Source organism: Scomber scombrus, chromosome 15, assembly GCF_963691925.1.
Source record: "Scomber scombrus chromosome 15, fScoSco1.1, whole genome shotgun sequence".
NCBI classification, from domain to species: domain Eukaryota; kingdom Metazoa; phylum Chordata; class Actinopteri; order Scombriformes; family Scombridae; genus Scomber; species Scomber scombrus.
In genome coordinates, this window is record NC_084984.1 from 13,662,090 (window position 1) to 13,687,056 (window position 24,967).

Here is a 24,967-nt window from a genome sequence, read left to right on the forward strand (position 1 = left end):
TGTATTGGTACATATTGTTACATTGTATTATCACCTTAATTGTATGATCCTGACACCACAAGTACACATTTTTTAAAAAGTACATTGCTCAATGTAATGGAGCGTAACTTTTCTTCGACAGTTCTCCCGTTTCAGCTTACTTATTCAATAAAATGTCATGTTTTAGTTAGTAACACTATCGAACATATGGTACACATTTATCTATATTGCATGGGAAAGGAAACCATCTATTTTGATGAAAGGATGTGGTAAGGACTTTGTAAAACCATGGGATTAAACATTGCTTTCTTTTAAAGTACAATTTAAGTTTACTTTGTAAATGGTAATGTCTTACTTAGTAATGCTGCAGAACGTACATGGTACAGTTTTGCATTGATTTTCATGGAAAAGGGAATAACCATTTACATGGAATTTGTTAAGAGCCTGGTGATAATATGTAAACATACTAGTCTTTTTACAGTACAGTTTCAATTTACTAAGTAAATTGTAAAAATATCTGCAAGAATGTCCCCAGTTTGTAAGATCTACTCTAGAGGAAAACTGTTCCTGCAGAGGTTGTTACCAGGTAAGTACAAGGTAAATCAAATAAACCCTCTATTAATGGGTGTAGTTATGAATAATAATTATATTAGAAAAAAGTAATAATTGGAAAGTAATATCTTAATTATCAGATAGTGCATAATTAAACTTGGGCTTTTAACAACATGAACCTTGAATATACAAATGTAACTTGAATTGATGGGAAATAGATTTTCTAAAAAATGTTTTTTGCGTTTGAGTTATTACCAACCTAAAAAAGTCACAACTACATAGTACTTAGTTGAGTTAATGGGTAATAGTGGAGGCTTTTCTTAGTATTCCAGCTTTAGTTTCTCTGAATGCTTATTACCAGAGGTAATTACCAAATAATATACTATAATTTAAGTAAAAGGAAGGGTTACCCACAACACTAAAATGAGACCAAACTTGCTCTACACCCAAAGAAAGTGGCAGCACACACCTTCTCTAATTGTGGAGGGCAGTAACTTTTCCATAAAGGTTTGTGAACAAACCAAAATTAACATGATGTCACCTTCAAAATTACCTTATGTTATGATTTTTTCCAGAACGGTTGTGTTCCCAAATATACAATATTTTTTAGGCTTAACTTTGTGATGCTGATGTTGTAGATTGCACTTTATTGTAGCCTACATTTGGTTATGTTTTTAAAAGGTATTCACTGTGGCTGATAAAAAGCCAGATACTGCCACCTAGTGTTCTTAGATTGGTACACAGAGGGAACCCCCTTTCTATTCAGCTGCATTTATGACACACTTAACTCAGCTAAAGCCCAAATTCATGATTTAAGAATTTGAAAAAAAAAACCCTCATTTTATTTATGTGACTTGTGTGCATGTTTGCTGATTGCAAAAAAAGCCCCACATACTGCTCCTCCAAGCTGACTTGCAACTTTTCCATAACCCAGAACAAAACGGAAGCAATTGTCCAATGGGTGGGTTGTTTTCCCTACATTTCATTGCTAAATGACTGAAAATGAGGGCCCGGCTCACAAACACTTGGTGCTGTAAGCAAAAACAAACTTTGCACGTCACCGTAGTAATAGCTGTTGGAAAAACGTCACCTTCAGCAGTGGGGTCTGGAGGAAGGGAGGTGGTTTAAGTGTGTGAGTGTGTGTGGTTGGTGAGGCAGTGGAGGAAGAGTGGGGGAGGCAAACTTAGATGCATATGCTGCAAATTAGGCCTTTGGTAAGCAGCTCTTGTGTAGGCAGCAGTGTAGGAGACAAGAGTGCGGGTGTTTCTGCATGGCTGCAGCACCTTTGGGGGGTGACTGACCTGGGTGCAAGAGGAGAAGGAAGAGAGACAGCAGACTGTGGCCAACACTTGCTTGCTCTTTCCCTCTCTCTCTCACTCCCTTGCTCTTTTGCCCTATCTTTTGCCCCTGGGGAACCCTTGCACGTACCTCTAAGCAGCCTCTGTGTATTCACTCCCCATGTGTGAGTCTTCAATCGCTCTGCCCTTATATAAGGCCTCTTTCCTCTCTACATGTGTTTGAGGCCCTCCGTCTCTCCCTCTCAGCCACTGTGGAAAGCTCTGCTTCATTTCTCTCTAGGTGGGAGTCCTCATTCATAGTGAAAATAAGCAACCAGCCTCATTTTTACAGGGAGGCAGTCAAATATCTTCTCAGGTTCTCTTGATTCATAAATACAGAGGCAGATTCTTTAAACTTTGCGTTTAGGTTCACCCCGTAACTGAAAAAAGAAACTATATCCCACATGCAGGCAGAGGGAAATCTTGTAAGTTTCACTCTTACTCAAACCCCTTGAATACACCCTTCCCCGGGGATAAACAGGACTAGCACTGAAATATTTTCTAGCTCCATTCCTCTAACTGCATGTACACAACAATTCGACACAGATTTGGAGTTTATTCACACATCACATACTACAGTGGGTAATGTATTAAAGAAACATTGAACAGCGCTGCCATATATGACACAGGAAAACAACAACAAAACAAACAAACAAAAAAAAAAGACACTGAACCCTTTTCTTCGCCGTTATATAAAAATAGTGTTGCTACAAAAGTATAAATTAGGCTTACTAATAAGACAACTCAGATTGGAATCTACACAGGAATCTGCTGCCAAAGTGCGATAAAAAAGACAAAATGAATAGAATCAAACACATTTTTTGCATTTTAGCAGAGTATAAAAGGAAGAAATGCCTGTAAAATACGATGAAAGCAACACTAGTTTCTTAACCTGAATTGATAATGCAGACTATAATCCATAGCTGAACAGAAGAGATCTCCATGTTAGCATTCTTATACCATATTTTACAATTGAACTTTATTATCTGAATAAGTTAAAATCCTGAAACAAAATAAAACTTATAGCTGATCTCAGTTTTCTAATAACAGTATCTAAGTTGAGTTTTATATTATATCAAAACCTTTTGAAAATGCTACTGTAGAAAAAAGAGGTATAATGTTATTGGTGCTCCCTACTGTATCTCTGAAATGAAGGCGCCCCCTTGTGACATAAAAACAGCAGTTCTCTTGTATTTACATAATACATCCTCTGAAAATGGTTGATGTCAACATAGGCATACCAATCCATGATCAGCATCGCTACTTCCCCCTCGAAAATGTTCAAATTCAGTACGGGGTTGTTAATCTGACTCTTAATGAGCGTCTTAAGATAGCGTCTACTCAGAGCCAACATGATTAACTTCCACCTGATGAGAAACACTGGCTTATAACTTTATATATCAGTACTCTTATTAAAAGCATGCATATCTTAGATATAATTATCATTTCATCAACAAAAACAATGCTATTTCTAAGTAAAATTAAGTTGACATCATTACGTCAACAATGGCATTTTGTCCCAGAGCATATCCTATTTAAAATACTTATTTAAAAACTGTAAGAAAAATCCCTTCATCAGTTCAATCGAGGATCGCTGCTAACACCACAGACCAATATACAGTATTTTGACTATTTCTCCGACCAAACCTTAATTTTGTATGAACAGCTCATGTCCAATCTTTAAATTACAATATTACCTTCTGAGTACTGAGGTAAAACATTGGATTGGTACTTAAAAAATTAAATTTAAAATATAATTTACAGCAATTTTCTTTCTTTCTTTTTTTTTTTTTTACCAAAATATAAATGTTTGACATAAATCAGTTTTAAAACAGCAGTATACATATATTGATTTCAGGAATGCAAATGATCACAATGCAATGATGTATGTTTTGGATACACTGAATAAAGTCATTCTCTCAAAGCCTTACAGAGGTAAAACAGATGAACAGCAATTTTAAACTGTTAAAATCAGCTTAGACACGATCATTTATGTCAAGAACCTACATGTTAAGAAAAGATGTTTTAAAGAAACCCTTTAGGAGAGTGAAAAGCATTTATGAAACTACATAAAAGCTGTTAATGGAGGTAAGGAGGACTAAAGACTATTAAAAACATCTCATGTAGTTGTTGAACAGTGTATAATGCAGAGCCTTTGACCACTGATTGACATAATTTCAGCAATTTAGACATTTTATGCAATATAATAAAACAAGCACTTTTTATTTTATAAATGAGATCACAACTGCATTTACTTCTGAACTAAAAGATTCTCAGTCTGATAAGACATTGATCTGTTTTTGAATTTACACTAGACCATTAGCTCACATGCCCTTTAATTTCCAGTGTGTGGTGTGCTGACTTCCTACTTCCCATGTCCTCACAATCTAAAAAAAGGTACAGTCACATTAGCCTTCCATTTATCAAAACTGTCCCATGCTCGGCTCCGAAGAAGGTTGTGATGTCACGATTTTGATGTAGGTGATAAATAAACTTTGATCATTAATTCACGATTAATCAATTAGTTGGGTGATCCGTAGAATGCCAGAAAATGGAGAAACATTTTCATCATTGTACCGAAAGCTGATGAGATGACATCTACAAATGTCAAAGATATTGTATTTACTGTCATAAAAGACTAAAGAAATCAGAAAATATTCACATTTCAAAACCTAGATCAGAAAATGTGGACATTATTTTTTTTTATTAAATGTTTTATTCTTTTTTTTTTTTTTTAAAGACTCAAACTTAAATAGTGATTAATTTAGTAGTTGGCAACTAATTGATAAATTGACAAAATTGCTACAGCTAAAAATCAATCTAATATCAGGGCAATGCTACGGTTCACATTCTGTTAGTGTGTAATACAAAACAAGGTGGTGACATAGTGCTAGAATAGTAACATCTCCATTTTCAAGTTTCTACTGGCTGGCTGTGCACATTTGCAAAGTCAAAGCTGAACAAGGGTGAGCTCTGACCCATGTAGATAACACAGAAACAGGAAAAACAAGCCAGAATTTGCCATTTTTACAGGTTTCACTATAAATGAGTACAGTGAACAGTGTCTTGAAATAACTTTTGTTGTGATTTGACTTGACGCTACATAAATAAAAATGAATTGATAAATAAAATTGATTTGAAAATGAACTGAGTGTCTACTCATAGGGCAGAAGTGTAACGTGACTGTACCTGGGCCTCAAGCTGGCACACATGTCAAAAACAGATTTATAAGACTATAATACTTTTTACTGTTAATAATACAGTGATATTTTCAGGACTATTAATGTTTTTTTTTTGTTTTGGTTGTTTTTTAAATACGGGGTAGACAGCAAAGTAAAAAAAATATGTCCACCATAAATATTATGATAACCAAAATCCAAATGAGTCTCATATCAAAATATCAGTATAATATTGAAATAATTTCTTGCTCTGGTTTGACCCCAATGAAGAACTGCAAAAGTGATATGCACTGGTTTGATTTTTGCTCGAATACTGAGTCATTTCAGTATAAGCTTTATACAGTGGATAGTTGTGCTTGGTTGTGTTATTGTTAGAAGAATTCCTGACCTCTATTTTATAAACCCAGAGAAAAAACAAAAAAGCATACATGCTTGATGAGTTCTATCTTTCTAAGGACCTTGAGAATAAAAGCATTTGTCAAATAGCACAGTAAAAAAGTACACATTTGACCAGTAGAGGACACCGTTTCCAACCATCAGCTATTCATCCCTTTGAGTATACCAGAGTGGAAAACAAAAAAGAAACTACAAGCTTCATAGAAGATGGTAAAAAGAAGGCCATTGATCAGCAATATAAAGGCATGATGTTGGCTCTGACTGTAGGGTTTAAGGTGATTGCATGAAAGTGAGTTAAGGCCCAAACACAGAGAAGACAAACTAGTACTTGACTAATTAGTACCAGAAGCAACAAACACATTTACAGTATAGCTTCCATTCATCCAAGTCATTTTGGGAGGTATTAGTTAAATGCACTCTAGAATCCATAAAAAAATAAATAACTTGACTTCATTAGTGTTGACTTTAGTGAATGTACTGGCAGAATTGGTTTCGTCCTGAAAATAAGAATTAAAACCTCAGTGATCCATTTTTTGTTTGTTGCAAGTGGCACTAACTGCATTCGGGGTGGAACGTTTCGCAAAAGTCATGGTTCAGTAGATGCCTCGGCATTGAGGTCACAGTTAGGTGTGTTGTCGGTACAGTGAGGAAAAAAGTGGCGGTGCCTGCTTGGGTGCACTCGTTCCTGAGAAAATCCTGTTGATTTCACAAACTGAAAATAATTTACTGTTAATAGTTAACCATATGAGCATTATTAGAACAGTCATGTTTAATAGAGGAGGTTGGAAACTATGCCCTGTGATAAAGCTTATTGCTTTGAAAAATGAAAATTTGTAGCTCACATAAGGAAGACGATATTTATATTAGAGTAATAAATGAGGAAAGAATATAAATACAATTATAATACGTTTCCTATGGACAAGTCACACACACACACACACACACACACACACACACACACACACACACACACACACACACACACACACACACACACACACACACACACACACACACACACACACACACACACACACACACACACACACACACACACACACACACAGTGGGCAACCACACAAGGATTTACAAAAATATGAAATAAATCCTTGCCTACTGCCTGTTGACACCTTCAGGTTACCAAACTGATGGCTAAATACATTACTGCTGTTTATCTGAGGGCAATGCACAGGTAGAACATCTCTGGTGTAAAAACAAGTGTATTGATGCAACTTGAAGTTGCTGTAAGTGTCTGAATTGTCAGCACGGAAACTACCATCAAGCCAGCTAAAATGAACTTAAGATGTTGTTATTGTGTATATACCTATAATAAACAAAGGACACGCACATCCGCTACCCAGTTAAGGATGGGTGCTGGACAAAAAAAAACTACAAGAAGAGTAAAAAGAAAAGTCCGCACAACAAAGGAGCTCCCATGCAGGTCTCTGAGCCTCCTCACTTTGTTAGCATCTGAAGAAGAGCCAGTATGGCTCGAAACATCTTGCTTTATTAAATTTTACCTGCATGGGAGCTCCTATGGTGAGTGGACTCAACCAAAAGCTTGATTTCATTCAATTTAACTTCATAGTTTTGTCTTTTCTATGCGAGTCTAGCAGTTTGACTTGCATATCTAGCAGCATAAGACCTTGAGTTAATTTTAGAAAGAAAACAAAACCATTGGATGACTTTCCTTTACAATTTGTAGCATAAACAAGGAGAAAGGCATCATAACGGAATTAATGTTTAATCAGCTACTTTTTACCCTTTAGAATAAAAAATGCAAGCAATGTGGTGCATGCAAATGATCTGCAGCTACATTTTGAGGCCACTGAAGCAACCATCAAATTAGCTGCAATGATTTAGCTTGCAGTTATCTGCACATTATCTCCTCCTACTCATCTCTGATGGCTGAAAAATATAATTTTCTGTGATGCATGTTGGTAAACCATGAACCTAGTACAATTGTCAGAGGTGCAATAGCAGTGAAGATTCACCACAGATTTTTTTTTGTCATACACAAACAAAAATGATGACTGTATTTGCTACAGTATTTACTGCCATACTCCTTAGTTATCTCTGATCAGAGGTTGATAACAGTTAATTCAAGCAGTGAGAGCTGACTCAACCTGACAATGTTGCCATCCAATGAGAATAACAGCATATAGCCTTTTAGTGGTTTTGTCATTAGGCTGGAGTAATTCAAATCACTGGCCGCAGTAAAACAAAACTCCTCCTGCTCACATGTGCATCCCAAACCGAGGGTGGCGTACCAAACAGAAAATCTTTTGAGAGTTACCGTTCCACCCCTAAATTTTGTCCACAGTACTTTACAGCTGTTCTTTCTCCATATAAAATATATAAGCCTTATTGTTTTATGAGTGTTTGCAACCTATACAACGTGAGATTTTTCAGTCAATATCTGTCTCAAGAAGTATTTACTGTCCATACACATTTAAGTTTACAGTTGGTCTAAACCTATATAACTAATAGTCGAGTCATTGGTTGGAGGTGAAGGTTTGGTTGGTTAGGGTTGGTTGTGCTTCTCTTCTAGCCCATATTAGAGCGAAGAAAAATTAGTTTGTTCATCTCCTCAGCGGTTACCTGCTGCCTCCTCTTCATAGCCAGACTCTGCTCGCACACGTTCACGCACTCACTGCGTATGCCCACAGCGGGCACAGCGAGTAGCCAGAGCGCCAGACGAGCGAGCCTGGGGAACTTGTCCCCCACAGCTGAGCTCCAGTACTGGAAGAGATCAGGTGTGCCTTGGAGAAGAGGCTCTGCCAGATACTGAAAGATCTCTTGTCTGACTTGGCTTTGACTGTCATCATTACCAGACACTGTGCAAGATGATGACGTCCCCATTGAACTGCCACCATTTTTTCCACCTCCCTCTATGCGGCTTATTTTAGGGGTTGGTGGGCCGTCAGTGTCGCGCTCTTCACCACCTGATCCTCCACCACCAGTCATACCTCCATCCCTTGAATCAGCAGCCATTTCGCATGCACGGGAGATTATGTCCTCATGTTGGTAGGCTGGCACTGATCGCAGCTTGAGCTGTGGGTCCAGTACCATGGCTACCTGGTGGGCTCGTTCAACCTAGAGACAGAGGAACATTTCAGTGACCGTCATTCCTTTGTTAGAGCAATTACTCACACACAATCATCACACACCAACTTAAGTTTACTCATGTATCAAACCTCTGACCATTTTTGGCACAACTTGTACTGACAGTCTAGTACCTAAAACAACATTTTTAAACCTTACCAACATTACTTAGTTCCTTGCTAAAATCTAAACATTCGCCGTTCTAACCCATCTTTTTCAGTTCTTCCACAACAGCTTTTGTTTGGACAAGATTTCACATTTGACCATTGGTTAAATTTCAACAATACCCAGCCCTACCCCAGCAAAATCTCAGTTGCTTAACGCCGGGAACACACCGAAGAGCGGCCGCCGAGACTTTACATAGAGACTGCATGGCAACTCGCCTTAGGTGTGTTTCGGGCGTAAGAAGAATTTTTTCACTTTCACAGCAAACTGGTCATTTACAAAACTTAATTTAGAAATACCTTGAAGTTTTCTTTGAGTGCTTCCAGGAAGTAGTGGCAGAGTTTGCTAGCTGTGCCGGTTCCAGCCTCACCAGCTTTGGAAGTGAAAAATTTCTCCAAGCGCAAGTAGACAGGCAGCACTTGTTGTAAAGTTGGTCTCCTCTGGCTGCTTAGCTCCAGAGCTGCCAAACGCAGAGGGGCCAGCAGACAAGCCAGTGTGCCAAGCAGATGCTTGTTGAGACCCTGGAGGAGTGGAGCCGTGGACTTACTGCGGCCATAAGCCTCACAAATCTGCTCAAAGTGGGCATGGACCTGCAGCAGAGCTTCAGCCATACGATCCCAGCAAGGAGGGGTGGGGCATTGTGGAGGGCTGGCCTGCGTACCTTCCTCAGTTGTGCTTGCGGATGTGTTGGTACACTGTTCCTCACGAAATGCCAGCGTGGTGGAGGAGGCGATATCTCGGCATGTTGAGAGAAGCTCGGCCAACTCATGGAGCCCTCGAGCCTGGAGGCTGCGTTTTCCAAGAACCGCCTGGACAACTGAACCGAGTGAACATCCTGCGCATCGCAAGCATATTCTCCCCCGGCCACCACTGCCCAGTGGCGATCCCCCAAATCCTGCTGCCCACACCCTGGGCTCTGAGACATACACGGTGCGAATGTCTGACATAACAAACTCAGACAGAACATTCTGCACCCAGTGGTGAACCTGCTCAGGCCCTTCCCTCAACTCGACCTCTCTCACACCAAGTACATAACGCTTCAGTCTTGACCCCTCCACCTGGTAGGCTGTTAGAACATAGCAAGCATCCGGACCTGACGTTTGGGAGTGGCAGGTGACAGCGATGCCGAGTGAAGCATTGGAGCCTAGAGCGCACGTGACTTTGACTTTGACTTGGTTGTACATGCGGGGTAGCTGGCGCAGTGCCAAGGCACTCATGTTGCCAAGGGCATCACGGGTGGAGTAGGCACCATGACGAGCCCCTGTATCCACTAGGGTTTGTGCCAACTTTAGGAAGTCCTTGCTGTTGAGCACGTTAAGCATGCTCAGATCTGAACACATTACCCGTAAAAGCCGCTCCGCCACCTGCTGTCGCTCCTTCTCAGGTATTCCATTATTTTCTGACAGCGCACACAGGAGATGGATGGATAAACAAGGCAAAAGAAAGAAAAAATAATTAGTGTTCATGTTATTTATTTGATATATTAGCAGCACTTCTTCAAGGGGAAAATAATTACAGACTCATACAGAATGATAAAGACATGGAAATAACATGACCATATTTTACAGACAACAATAAAATTCAAAGTTAGGGAAAATGTGAAAGTTAGGGTTAGGATATGCATCTTAACTACCAGTCCACCTGACGCCTAATAATAATAATTTCATTTAAACAATTTTCTGACATAATAGAAATGTAGAAAGAGTCAAGGGGTGCACAACACTTTTTATACCCCCATACAGACAATAACTCGTAAGAGTCTGAAATGAATGAAACTGATAGTAGTACTTACGGCTGAGAATGTTGTTTCTCTGGGAGATACTCTGAGGCTGAATTTGTAGTTTAACTGAGGGATGGGCCTGTGCCTGGGCCTGTGCCTGGGCCTGTGCCTGTGCCTGTGCCTGGGACTGGACCTGTGCCTGTGCCTGGGCCTGGGACTGGGACTGGGACTGGGACTGGGCCTGTGCCTGGGCCTGAGAACCTCTCCAGATCTGTTCCTGAGGACCCGTGGCTGAGGAGGTTTTTGGAGAGTCCCCTTTGGTGTGGTTCTCATTGTCAGCTGAGGGGATACAGAGATGAAACATAAGGTGGAGGCGACAATATTGGACGGTTTCAAATGGAGGAAGTGTATGTTTGTGGAGGAAAATGTAAAGAATAAAACCATAACTCTAAATAAAACCAACAAAACAGCAAAAGAAAGAATAAAAATACATAATTTGGCCTCCCTGCTTTTGTCAAAAATCAGGTGCGTGCATATTTACAAAAAACGAAAAAGACAAAAAAAATCAACTGAATTGGTCAATTCTCACATTAGCTGCAAATTTTGCATGGTATGTCATCAAATGAATACAAACTCATGGCAATAATTCCAAAAGAAAGAACCTGACAGCAATGCCAAACAGCAATAATTCATCGTAATTTATCAACTGGTGTAAACATATTTTGTTTTCATTGGTGAAGCCAGGATATATTTTAAAACTGTCTGGATGATAGCAGCATAATTCAAACTGCATGCAAGGATAGCCAACATGAATCATACACAAGAGGGTAATCAAACTACACTTATATCATTTATCAAGTAAAAATACCAGATATTTGGTGGTCACAGCCTGTGAAATATGGGTATTTCATACCACTGTAAAATGAATATTTGTTTTGTGACTATTCACTATTCGTGAAACAAAATAATTTTGTCATCACTTTAGGCTATGGTTAACAGATATGGGATGGGATTTTGCCTTATATTTCTATAAGATAAATTGATTGCAATCAGCTGTCAAAGCACACAGTGACGACCCACTCTCTGTACGAAGTCACATGTATAATGTACTAACAAAAACATAAAAACCTCATCCTGCAGCCTCAGAACCAGATCTGCAACAACCCTCATTACAAAAATGTATTCCTTGGAACTCTGCATACAAATGCTGTGAAGAATTGAATGCCTACACCTCAATAAACAATAAAGGATTATGCATTATCATATAGATTTCCACATGCATCTCAGCCACTGACGGTGTGTTCACATTCTGCATATGTTTTCCTGTCAAGGTTAACATGCATTTGTAGTAGTGGACTCACCAGCGTGGGACTGCATGTGCTCCAGCAGGTTGTTGTAGAACTGGAACTGGATGCCACAGGCACCACAAGTGTAGGGTTCTAAAAAATCACAAGGCCCAGAAGAGCATTGACTCTTTGTAAGAGGCAAAAATGTAAATACTGTATGTCGATCAATTAGCCTCTATTACCCCTGATCTATACTACATCTTGTCCAAATGTGGGAGCTCTGAAATTCAGTCCAACCTAGATCTCACAATGTTGTATTTGTGACTTTTTCAGCCAAAAGTGACTTGATTTGGGATGCAAATGTTCAATGTTGCTGAATCTGATCTATTTGTTGAACACCCCCCCCCACCCCCCCTTCTCTAAACATTCATTCCTGTCTGTTGCATTGCTGTCCTATCAAATAAAAGCAAGGAAAAGACATATATGTTAACATCTTTAAAATAAAATTTGCAACAGCTTTTCCAACAATCTTTGTCCTCCAACAGAAAATCTAGTAACAGGAAGCCAGTGCTTAGTTGTCACAGTCCTGTCTTCACAGGACACAGCTATATCTCAATACAATGCAAATGTACAATAAGACCAATGTGAATCATCCTGCTCAGACATTACCCAGCAATAATGAAGCTAAATGCAGCAAATCTGTAGAATCACAATGGATTATAGAGAAACTGTTTGCATCAAAAAATGAGAGATTAACGCAAATTGAAGTATACCAGGAAAAAAAAAAAAAAAAAGGTGAAATGAAATGGAGAGCGACATGCATATGTTTTTCTTTGAGCAGGAAGGTGGGGTTTGGACTTACTCTGTGTTGTAGAGAAGGAGTTGGCCACCAGAGGGCTCGGAGTTCCTGTGGACAGGTAGATGGGGAGGGAGTTAAGACTACAGACAGACAAAGTGGGCCATTCTGTAGTGCTCTTTTCTCTTATTTGATCAGTGCCTTTAGCATGTAATGTTAATTATGCAAACAAACAGGATTTATAATAAAAGGGCATTTACTCTATATTTCCATGATTCCATACAGTACAGAACAATAAAGGCGTCTCAGAAATTTTGAGCAGTGACTGATGATGTAAACTGTATGTAATCTATTTTAATTAATTAAAGGCACATACACATGTATTGATTAATTCCAGCACTAGGCAATCATGTCTAATGTGAAAGTGTCAGATAGATCGAAAAAACATAAGCCCATTAAAAAAAAAAATCCTTTATTTACAAGCCATCACATGCACAGTATACACCGGTGATCAATCAGAACAGTACAACCACACCCATAGAGAAAAAGTGGAGGGTCCTTTTCTATTTCTTGGAATGTAACTTTATAAATAGGACACAACAGCTACCCATCATACTGGATGCTTTCACTTAAGGCCCCTAATAATTGTACTTTAAATTAAAGTCATTTATGACTAAATAAGCTACTATCAATTTTTAAACAATCACCCAACACTCAGCTAACCTGCTTAATAGGGACTGTGTGGGTGTGGCTTGATTAGATTTAACTGACAATGGCTTGTGCTAAATGTGCTGTCTGACTGGTGTACAGAAATACATCAACGTCAACTTTGTCCACTCATTTCGAACCAGTAAAAAAAACTACAGCACAGACAGTTTTCTTATCAAACTTTTATAATTTTGGCAAAAAGTTTTGTGTTCATGTTGGAGAACATTGCTTGTAGTAAGAAGCTGATTAAGAAAATATGCTTTCAGGGCCTTTAACGGCACTCTTTTTTTAGTCACTGGTGATGAATGGCAGCTGTTATCAGAGCAAAAAGTGATCCAACATGGTCCCCATTTTCATGGTCTGCGTGTGAAGCAGAGTAATAATAATAGAGTTCTTGGACATGAGTTTTATATAGTATCAATAGATAAGAGATAGGTCACACAAACCTCTTTACAAGCTCTACTCCCCCTCCATCTTTAGCACCAGGCATAGCTAAACACTTTCTACAGAAATGCTGCTTCTACCTATATTCAGATATCTGCTTTGAAGCAGAAGTGAAAATATAAAAAGCAGGAATTATATATTTCCACAAAACTGCACACACAACCACATAAAGTGAGTGACTCAGTACTAACCGCTTGAATTCTGCGAACTGTTTGTGTCAACCAGACTGGACTGAATCGTACTCTCCACTTTCCGCCTGAATGGACTGCCTGTAATTGGAAAAACAATGAGTGGCATGCCCATGCTAAATAACATGGATCTTTTTTTTTTTTTGTATATTTCAAGACCAAGTCCAAGATATGGGCCCACACAACAGCTAAGATGGAGCAAAGTCAATTACATGCAATTTTTTTTAAATCTTAGTTTGCGCCATACAAATCAATCACACTAACAGCCTTAACAAAAGGATCCAAATGTTCATATCACATTTAAATATGGGCTTAATTCTTGCTCTTCATTCCATCTTTTTGACCCATTTTTAAGATGTGAGAGTGTGCCATCCTTTAAATAGTCCTTTATGGCAGAGCACTCCTCTGTAAAACATTTGGGAGGGCGTATCAAGTGCCATAAAATACAGTACCAGTTGGGAGAAAAATTATATATGACAGCTAGAAAAAAGTTTTAATCAAGTATAATCTAATATGATCTCAGATTGACCTCATTACTGAAAATTGACTATTTGTAATGTTAAAGCCCGAGTGTGGGACTTTTGTCTCCCCCATCTGGCAGTGAGAGTAATTACAATAACGCTGTCGGCACAAGCTTAGGTCATAGGCTTCACTGTAGCCTACTCTGCTGAGATTGCTGTGACTGTAAAACAGCTGATAAGTTGTTTTGAGCGTCATACAACCCCCACAAAATGACTTGTTTCCCTATCAGAATTTGATCCATTAGGTCCCATAAGATTTGAAAGTCTCTAGTGCGCAAGCTCTGCCCATAGAGCTTACGCAGTATGCATTAATTTGGCTAGAGTGCGAATGTCAAACCTGACACCAGGGGCCCGTTTCAGAAAGCAGGTTTAGTGAAAACTCTGAGTTAGTTAACCCTGAGATGAGGGAAACTCTGGTTCTTCGGTTTCACAAAGCCAGTTCAGCTTAACTCCGAGTCAGTTACCCTGGCAACATACTCCATGAACCTAACCTGCTCGCTGGCAGGTTTTCTTTCTTCAATCATCTCTGATGATGTTCTGTTTGAGTGTTTCCGTTTTTCTGTACAATCAATCATTTATCTGAACAATATTCACAGCCCTCGTATCATCTGTACGACACATCGTGGACATGCTCTCAGTTCAGAACAAGTTCTTTGTGTTGCACTTTGTTTTTTTCTTTGCCAATGGCAGTTTTATATGTAACATCTGTGATGCTGAGCATGTTACCAAGGCAACCGTCTGTCAGGCTGTCAGACACGTAATATTTGAAAGTTATTGATAGCCAAGTGGTTACTGCGCATGCGTCATAATGACAGTGTCCTTGGTTCGATTCAAGCGAGGACCTGCGATTCCTGCAGGTCTTTCCCCTCTTTCTCTCTCCCTGTTTCCTGTCAACCTCTATACCAGCTAATGTTAAATTAAGGTGAAAGCGCCCAACATAAATCTTTAAAAAAAAAAAGAAAAAAGAAACACTGAAACGTTTACACTTTGGTAGTGTTGTATGTATAAAGGCATTTAGGTGATGCTTTCAAATATACAATATTAAATAGCTACTGGCAGTGTTGGGATGGCTGAAAAATTGACTTTCTGTTTTGCTTAGAAGATTTCACTAACATGTTGAATGTAGCCATTGAATGCTGTTTAATGAGGGCAGGCTGAACAACATCACAATTACTGATTGTCGGTTGGTAACTCGGTTGGTAATTTTCTGCCACATCAGCTCATGTTCTTTTGCGGCTGCTACTGTATTGCTTTTTTTCTTAAGTATATACTCATCATCTGCATGCATTCATTAATATTTCTAACTCCACTGGGGAGAAGTAGGAGGACTGAGCCCTTTGTTTCTCCTGTTGCCATGGTGAGTCATGATATCTGTCCCGCATTGACTTTAAGATTCTACTCCTCACTTACAAGATCCTTCACAACCTGGCACCATCATATCTCTCGGAACTGATTCACATCTACACACCCTCCCGAACTCTCCGATCCTCCTCCGCCAACCAGCTCTTTGCCCCATCTGCCAACTTAACTACCATGGGGTCAAGAGCTTTCAGCCGATCTGCCCCCCGCCTTTGGAACTCTCTCCCACCAGACATTTGCACTTCGGACTCTGTTTCCACCTTTAAATCCCGCCTGAAAACGCACCTATTCAGAGTGGCATAATCTGTCTCACACTAACTATGCAATCACGTTCTTGCTTATTTGTTGCACTGATGCACTTTATAGTCACATTCATATTTATTTCTTTATCTTTGCACTAAAATTTACCTGATTCTTATTGTTTGATGTACTGTTGTCGTGTTTTATGTGCCTTGTAAGGTGTCCTTGAGTGCTTTGAAAGGTGCCTTTAAATATAATGCATTATTATTATTATCTGTGCTCCATTGATGAGGGCTTGGTATCTCCTCATGGACGAGCTCAGAGTTACTTTGACTCAGAGTTGATTGAACTAACTGTTATCACCTGTTCTGAAACCGAAAACTCTGAGTTTGACAGCTCAGAGTCGGTCAACCTAGAGTTAAGATTTTAACTCAGAGTTAGTTAAACCTGCTTCCTGAAACAGGCCCCTGATCAAGAACTCTATATACACACACGCTATATACAAAACTACATATATAATTGGGTAAAACACAAATCTTTCTAATTAAGTTTATGGGAAAACAACAAAAAATCTCAACATTTCATCACTTTGATTGGCACTTAACCCTTCCCCAAAGATTAATATTTTCCAGAAGGGTTGCCACAAATACAGTGGCAAGGTGACCAAGAATTTTAAATCCAATCTTTTAGGGTTCTTTTGTTTTCATTTTCAACTGGCTAAGTGTAACACATTTTAGCCATGGTGAAGTATGCTTGTTTTGATATTTACCATGCTTAACGCAGGAGTTAACCATGTGGAACCAGAATATTATTGTCACAGTCTCAAACCCAGCTGTGAAATCATCATGTTAATACCATGGTAAATGGACTGGTTGCAGTTATGTGGTTATGGGGGCATAAGAGTCACTGAAAAGACATTATTCAACAGTACAGGCAGTGGGTATTTGGCTGCTGATCATGTTTACAAACTTGTTCTCCCATTTAACCAACATTAATCTTTATTCAATTTTGACCTGACATTATTCCAACAATATTACAATTAGTCATGTTGACAACCTCAAACAATTACAAAGCATTCAAGTTCTACATCACCAATGACAAATATAAATATGTATATGGTCTGTAAATATAAAACATGGTTCTGAGTAAAAAGGCAGGGGCTGCCTGCTATCAAAGTGCATGGTACAGAGATCTGATTGTCAAGTTTTCTTTGTTCTACATTGCACAGCCAATTTACATAACTACTGCAAAATGTAGGAGGAAAAAACAAATATTCTTACTTTTTATCTTACCAGTTTGGCTGTGGCCAAATTTACTCATATCCATGCTCCCACATTCCTGTACCCGTGATGCCTTCATATCAAAGGAGCCTACATCAAGAGAGTTGTAGTGAATTGAAGTTCAATGCTCTAATTTAGACTAGTAACATCAAACATGGTGATACAATTTTTTTCTCACAAAAGACACAACTTTAAGAAAAACATTCAAGATGCTGGCACTTTTAACATGTTTAAAAAGAAGTTTATGCTCTCCTATTTGAAGAAACAAACTGAATGACCTGAATAAGGATGCAGAAATAACACTATCTAAATTAATTTTCTATCTGTATTAGATTATAGAGCCATAATTTACTTTGAGCACAGCCTGATTCTGAAAATTGGATATTTTCAAATCGTACACATAGTAGTGTTGTAAGCAGTGGTTAAACAGGCTCACCCATTGGTGTGTGAAGAGCAACATGCTCCTGGTATGGGTTGAAATACTTGTACTGCTTCCCACAGAACTCACAAACGTAGCTCCCGGTTTCTGGAGAAAAGAAAACAGAAAAAGAAAACTTAGTTTTCATCAAAATCAATGTAAGTGATAAAACCTGTAACCATATCCATTGAAATATTATTAGTTAGATTAGTTGTGTTCAATTAACGAAGTGTATATTCATTCTTAATTAATGTATTACATAATTACGAAGAAGAAGAATACAAGAGGTGATAATAGAGTGGAGAAGAGGAAGGAGCTGCTGATTCTGATTGTCGAGTTTACATTTAGCGATACCTCAATATTAGAGAACATAAAAACACAGGGGTCTCCTTGCATAGTGCGTGGAGGTTCACGCTATCCCCCCAATCAGTAGGAGTCATTAATGCAGTGACAAGTGCAGGCTTCCCACCTGCGAACACTGCCAATTGTGTTTGAAGGGACACCCGCTGCCGTCGGTTGAACCCGCGGTCTCTGCGGAGGTAGGCGAGTGCTTTTTCCCCTGCGAAGGAGGACTTTTGGACTCATGTTCTGAAACCTTTCCAGTGTGGAGTTAGCTCATATGCTTAGAGTTATTAATTTTTTTTTTTTTTTTTTTAAGATGGATCAGCACCATGACTTGAATTTTTTTATTACAAACGGTGTCCAATACAGTAAAATGGATACAGGTGGACTCAGAGCTGTCAAGCTGTAATGGCATGTAAAGAGCAATCAAAGGAATGATGGATGTACCTGAAATTACTTCAGAGTTGTAATGTCAACTGTCTGGACTCAGATTTTTTATTTTCTCTTCTAAATAGTATTTGTACAGAGCCTGGGGGGGGGGGGGGGGGGGGGGGGGGGTGTGTACAGACAAAAGGTAATAATTTGTGCTCTAATTTTGATAATTTGTGCTCATATATGCCCCTTTCCCAGTTAAAGGTTTTCATTTTTGTGGTCTATTAACACACATTCGTATGTTTTAATGGTCAAAAAGCACCTAGTTACAGCTTTACAAGCCATATATGGAGCCCCTCTGTCTCACTCAGCTGGAAACAGGCTGTTTTTGCTCCTTCTCTTCTCGACTGTTTTCTGATTGACACGCGCCAAACAAAGCCAACCACAGGTAATAGATATGTTTATTTAAAAGGATCCCCACTAGCTGACGCCAAGACGACAGCTAGTCTTCCTGGGGTCCAGACAATAATATTTAATAGAGCACAACATACATTACAATCTCAAGTAAATATAATTGTATATGTACTCTCTGTGTGCTATAATTGTAGCACACAGAGAGCAGAGGAGACGACAGAAACTAGCTCAACCATAAATCACAGGTGAACACAGTACAGACTCTCTGACTAAGTTGAAATGAAACGAGTGCCCATAAATTGGGTAAATAACATAAATAAACATATTTTGTTTCTTTCAGGGCTATACCACCCATTCAAGGCAAATGTAGAAGAAATGCTGAGTATACAGTTGTGACATCACAACATCATGACTTACAGATGTTTCACAGTATTTATATAGACCTGCTTTACGGAAATCTCCCTTTCTACAATATGTCCCCTTTAATAATTTGTGCCCTCAATTTCATAATTTGGGCTTCTAATTCAATATTTCATGTCCTTAATTTAATAATTCGTGCTCTCATTTTAATAATTTGTGCTCTTGATTTAATAATTTGCGTGCACGGATTACTTAATTAGCGCTCTCGATGTATCTATTTTGCCTGTTCAGGGCACCAAACACATTCAGTCAGCCTGGAGTTTAAAGAAAACGAAAAAGAAGACATTTCTCCTGTAACGTCAGTTACTACTTGATGTGCTGATCTGTGAATAAAGAGCAGGTAAAACTTGTTTGATTTAGGTTTGTGTTTGTTTAAAGGATCTCAGCGATAACACAGTGTTGTGCTTATAATATGCGTGTCCACATATCTTAGTCCAAGATCAAAATAAAACTTTATTACATCCAAGCAATCTATAATGAGGGTGTATGTATGAGAGAATGTATGAGAGTGAATTCCATTTAATCAAAAGCACAAAGTATTAATTCAAGAACACAAATCATTAAATTTAGAGCATGATTTACTAAAACATGAGCACAAATTATTAAAACAAGAACACAAATTAGTTCTTTTTTCCTCTATGGCCCCTCCCGGGCTCTGTATAATTGAAATATAACATGTCCCAAATGAAATCAAATAGCATTGAAACAAGGGGTTAAAGTTTAAAAAAAAAAAAAAATCTATCTCTTCTGCAGGGAATAAATACAAAATGCAAAAGAGCAGCAGCAGATATATTTATCATAACTTCTGTAAGCTTGATCTGCTATAGTATGTCGGTCGTCAATGTAGTTTTACCATCACGAAATGGGTGGAACTAACTTTTAACAAACTCAAAGTACATCAAACAGTCTTACTTGGTCCGATTTTCTGATAGGGTTCCACTGGCTCCTCCTCTTTAAGGCCATCCATAGGTAACACTGCCTGTTCATAGGGATCTAACAGAGATGAGGAAGAGAGATTGCAATATAGTGAGATATATCACATTGTTATCAGCATTAACATTCACACTGAAGTTGACCTGTTGACTGTAGTGTCAACTTGCTACTTTGTAAAATTTTATTTGGTCACAAACTACATGATGCTAAAACATAAAACAGTAAATATCATGTCCTTAAATTTCCTTTGACTTGCACCCATAACTTCATGTGCACATCATATAAAAATTAAGGATACCACTTATTTTACAGCATTCCAATTTCAGGAAAAGAAATAATGTCACAGAAAAATTGAGCAACCAATACTGAGAGTGTATCAGTACTAATGATTTTTCCTGCGTAAAGTGGAAAGTGGAAAAATGGTCTCAGTTTATTATGTATATATTTATACTCTCTCTCTTGTCCTTTACTGCTGCAAGTGTGACTCCACATGGAGTGATATTAAATAGTAAACTGCAACATGGACAATGGCAAAAGTAGATTATAGTACATTCTGAAACAGTGGGCTTTATTTATCTCTACTGAAATGGGCACAGAGAATTATATGCCATGCCATTACTTCTCATTTGTCCTTTTTGATGTGCATTTCCTGTTTTTTTTAGTTAAAACACACCCTGTTTTACTGATCCAATTTAATATTTTAGTCAGCCTTTGCTGCTGCTGCAGGAAGTAGAGTTCTTGAAGCAGGAAGAGAGTATGAAACGGGCAGCTCAATTATGAATGGTTTTTGAGTTCAAGTCTTCAGGTTTCAAAGAAGAAATAGATTGTCATGCAAATTGTCCCAAACATTCCTGCTTACCATCAACTGCATGCAGGTCGCGGTGCTCCTGGAAGCAGCTGTAGTATTTATACTTCTTGCCGCAGATGTCACAGGAGTAACGGAAGCTATCTACAGATAAACAGATAGAGAGAGCTAAGCAGTGTTTATACATGACTTAACACACAGGCAGGCAGACAATGGATAATATTTTGTGGATCTTTCTGCAATCTAGACAGATTAAAAAAAAAAAAATTTGAATAACTGGTTATTTGATGCACAGTTTACAGCACAGAGAGCAAGTGAGATAGGAGAAGATAATACATGTCAAGCCTTAAAATGAAACGTTGAACATTGCAGGTACAGTGAATACATGTTACTTCATTGTGCCACAAAGAAAACAGAGGCAGAAAGAGCAAAGCTCTGTTTTTAGTTATTACGCATTTGAAAAACAGATCAATTAACAAACAAATAGGATAAAAATACATAGGATCATACTTGATCATATTTGGACAGACTGAGAGGAAGGCTAAACGAGGTTGGATAAACAGGACAAATATTTGGTTTAATCCCTGGGGGTAATGGGGGAGAAAATAATGATTCAATTATTATTTTAAGTAACTACAATATAAAAATGCATGCAAAATGGAAAAAAATTAATAAATAGGTGAAATCCAATTTATCAGAATGGTCACAGTACTAAAAATATGAAAATTCCAATGCCAATTTGTTCAGTGCTGCATTTTAAGTCTCAATTAAATTTAAATGGTGTTACAAAGTGTAATGTAATAAAGTATAATATAAAGTAAAAATAAACTAGGAAAGCTTTTTTTGTACATGGCACTAGCACATTCAAACTGTATTATTTCAAGTGGAATAGTGAACTGAAATTTTGCTATGACCCAAATCCTGCAAGCATACATTTTTGAATGCGTATTAATATTGCCCCTCGTTAACATGTTTAAAGTTTAATAACTTTCACAGCCATTTCTTGCCAAGTCTGTAGCGGGCTAAGCAAAAGGACATTAGGGATGCAGATTACTTGTTCTGCTCCTGCTAATCTTGTTGCAGTTGGAAGCACAGTTCAGCCAGGTGGCTGTTGACAATTAAGAACACCCCAAGTGCCTCTTGGCACACCACAGTGAAATCCTGTCTGAAGGCAATCTGTTGCATAAACAGCACAGCAGAGAGAAACTAAAAGACTAAATTAATTTAAACCACTTTTTCTCCACTTTCTCCGCTTTAGTCCACTGACAGAGGCTGGTGTCTCCACAGTAATATGTCTGACTGATGTGGTCCTAGCCCGTCATCTCACACTCCCATGCCACAAATGTTTTACCATTTAACAGCATAGCAACAACTTCATTTTTTTCGAGTCCCATCTTGACTTTGTGAATTTTATCAGCTGCTTTCTTTTCCTTATAACATTAAATATTCATAATTAAAATACACAGCAATTTAAGTAAAGGTTTAGAGGAAAACATCATTTGTTATTATTTATAAACACTCATTTCAGCTAATTTGCTTCATCAGTTGTGTGGGTGTGGTTTGATCAGATTTGATTGAAGGTAACCAAACAATCCTAACCAACTTTAATCAGTTTCTGATTCAAGTGATTCAACTGAAGCCTGGGAGTGCATGATGATACGTGTTTCCAGCTGAGCTCTGCTCACTTCAAACTAATGAGACCAGCACAGACAAAAAATGGAATCCTCTCAGGTGATATAACAAAAATGGCTAAAGCTTTGGACAGAAACGTGTGTCTATGCACAAACCCTATTATTCATAGAAAGAAACTGAATGAGAAAATAGGATATCAGGGCCTTTAATTAACTGCATTTTACATATAGTAGCTTCTGCCGCAGATCAAAAACATTTCCATTTATGAATTTTCTGGTACATGCAAAAATAAAGAATAAAGTTGAACGATCCAAAAATAACTTTTGATTTAAAACTAATTTTCTTCACATCACTGCAAAAAAAGTGACACGGCCACAAGGAAATACAGCTACAACAATTATTATTAGGGTGCCTAACTGTAATTGCATTTTTTTCACCTTGAGGCTTACAATCCATGCATTTCCACAACAATTAACATGATTAAAAATATTTTCCACCAATTAGTGGGTTGCTGGCGTTTGTCAATGTAATTAAAGCTCACATAACATCATTGCTCCAAGCACAGGTGTGGACACATCCCAAGTAAATCAATGACATAGCTTAACAACAGATAATTGGTTATGGATGTATGATCCTTGAAGGTCAGACTTGTCTCTTTACTGTGATGATTCTGAGCTGATATTTTTATTTTCAAGTGGCTTTAGAAAAACAAACCTGAATGTCCTTTAACTGGGGCATTTTTATTGAAAAAAATTCAACCAACTGGATGTCATATCTTGCTCACTGGTTTTGATGGATGACTATGAAAAAAACAAAAAAAAAACAGCCTGGGAAAATCCTGCCATTACTCAACTGAAAATGCAAACTGGCATTTCATTTTCATTTGATAAGGATTAATACCATGACCTATTTCACATTCAAATGTCAAAGCAGTTTGCGTTTTCATTTTCAAGTTTAGGTTACACACTGTCTGGTAATTTAACTAAACTAAAAATGCAAAAGTTGTAAAATACTTTACATTTGTGTAGTTACTATTTGTTGGCCTTTTCCACAATGGGTGTTGGATACGTTTAACATAACTCATCTAAGTTGCTACAGTAACCAATCATTTAGACGACGCCTGGTTTTGAAAATGTTTAAAATAAAAATTATGAAAGTGCCAAATCCTCACTGTGCAGTGCTAAACCTGAGCCATATTTTGGTCACTGACATAGCTTGTTTTATCTGTACTTGTTTCTATGTCCTTTTGGGGCCAATTGGACTGCTCACACAAGCAAGTTATATTTAATAATACGCTTATAAATTGGCATGCCAGTCATTATCAAGTATAAAGTCCAAATATGTGTCATCAACCAAAAAAATGCATCCCAGCATGTTCCATCCTCTTAAGAATTTAATCTATCAGCTTTTTATTTGCCAAACAGCCTCTCTGGCCTACTTATTAACACTGTCACAGACCTTTGGGTTCCAGTGTGTTTACTGCTAAAATACATAACTGTTGTTCTGTCTGTATGAAGATGACTACTCTTTTTTCTCTCTTGATACTAGCTGAAGAAGTTGCTGCTTTTATCCAGCAGATGGCAAAATGCATTTGTTGTAATCTATGAGTAACATGACGATAACATATCCGTTTCATGAAAAACAAAGCAGAAGCGAGACAGCAAAAACAAATGAGAGCGGACGGTGCAGGTCTTATGCCCAGGATCCATGGGGATATAATCTGTACCCTCATATTTCTTAAAATCAAAAGTAACAAAAAAATGTTGTTGAATAAACTAACCAGTCGTTCAGAGAAAGCAAAATGCATCACAAAGTAAACTGCTCATTTTATCTGACATTCATCTACTTAGCGTGCTGTAAAAAACAGGTTTTCGAAACATGGGTTACACCTTGTCTCTGTACATTATATCAAGGAAGTATCTCAGAGACAATCGTGTCTAAAATCTAAAACAATGTTAAGTCAGAAATAAAAGAATTGCTAAGCAGACGACAAATGGAACTTTTAAGCCAACAAGTCTCATGCAAAACCCTAACAGCCCATCACACTCCAGATGACTGGTCTTTGTCCATCAGACCGAACCCATGCACGAGTCACACAGGGGCAAATGTCTATCTCACAATGTACCGATCAAATGGTAAATTGCTGAGAAAGACCCTAACCCTAACCCTTTAATCATGCACAATGCTTCTAATATGGTTCCCACCGCCAAATTAGCCGCCTTTCTCCAAGTCAAGTGCCATGAGTGCACACCCTCAACCCGGCCTCACGGCGTGCACTAAAACTGCCAGCTGTTGCAAGATTACTTGGACGAGTATGACGCGTTACTGGGTTTTTCCAGTAAAGTGCCACAGGACTCCATGCTATGGAGCAAAAAC

General features: G+C 38.2%; 1 protein-coding gene across 5 annotated transcripts in view; it reads right to left on the reverse strand.

Annotated features, from left to right (window-relative positions):
* Positions 1-2,411: 2,411 nt before the first annotated feature.
* Positions 2,412-24,967, reverse strand: part of znf618 (zinc finger protein 618) — a 38,746-nt gene continuing 16,190 nt past the window's right edge. For 4 of the 5 annotated variants that reach the window (XM_062434284.1, XM_062434287.1, XM_062434283.1 and 1 more), the window contains exons 6-15: positions 21,014-21,103; positions 20,134-20,214; positions 17,692-17,781; positions 17,256-17,345; positions 13,859-13,936; positions 12,582-12,626; positions 11,795-11,872; positions 10,506-10,772; positions 9,013-10,112; positions 2,412-8,539 (exon numbers count right to left, since the gene is read on the reverse strand). In XM_062434284.1, coding sequence (XP_062290268.1) covers positions 7,991-8,539; positions 9,013-10,112; positions 10,506-10,772; positions 11,795-11,872; positions 12,582-12,626; positions 13,859-13,936; positions 17,256-17,345; positions 17,692-17,781; positions 20,134-20,214; positions 21,014-21,103 — 2,468 coding nt within the window. In that variant the 3' untranslated portion in view covers positions 2,412-7,990. The remainder of the gene's footprint in view (positions 8,540-9,012; positions 10,113-10,505; positions 10,773-11,794; positions 11,873-12,581; positions 12,627-13,858; positions 13,937-17,255; positions 17,346-17,691; positions 17,782-20,133; positions 20,215-21,013; positions 21,104-24,967) is intronic. The other variant, XM_062434286.1, reaches the window with a different exon arrangement.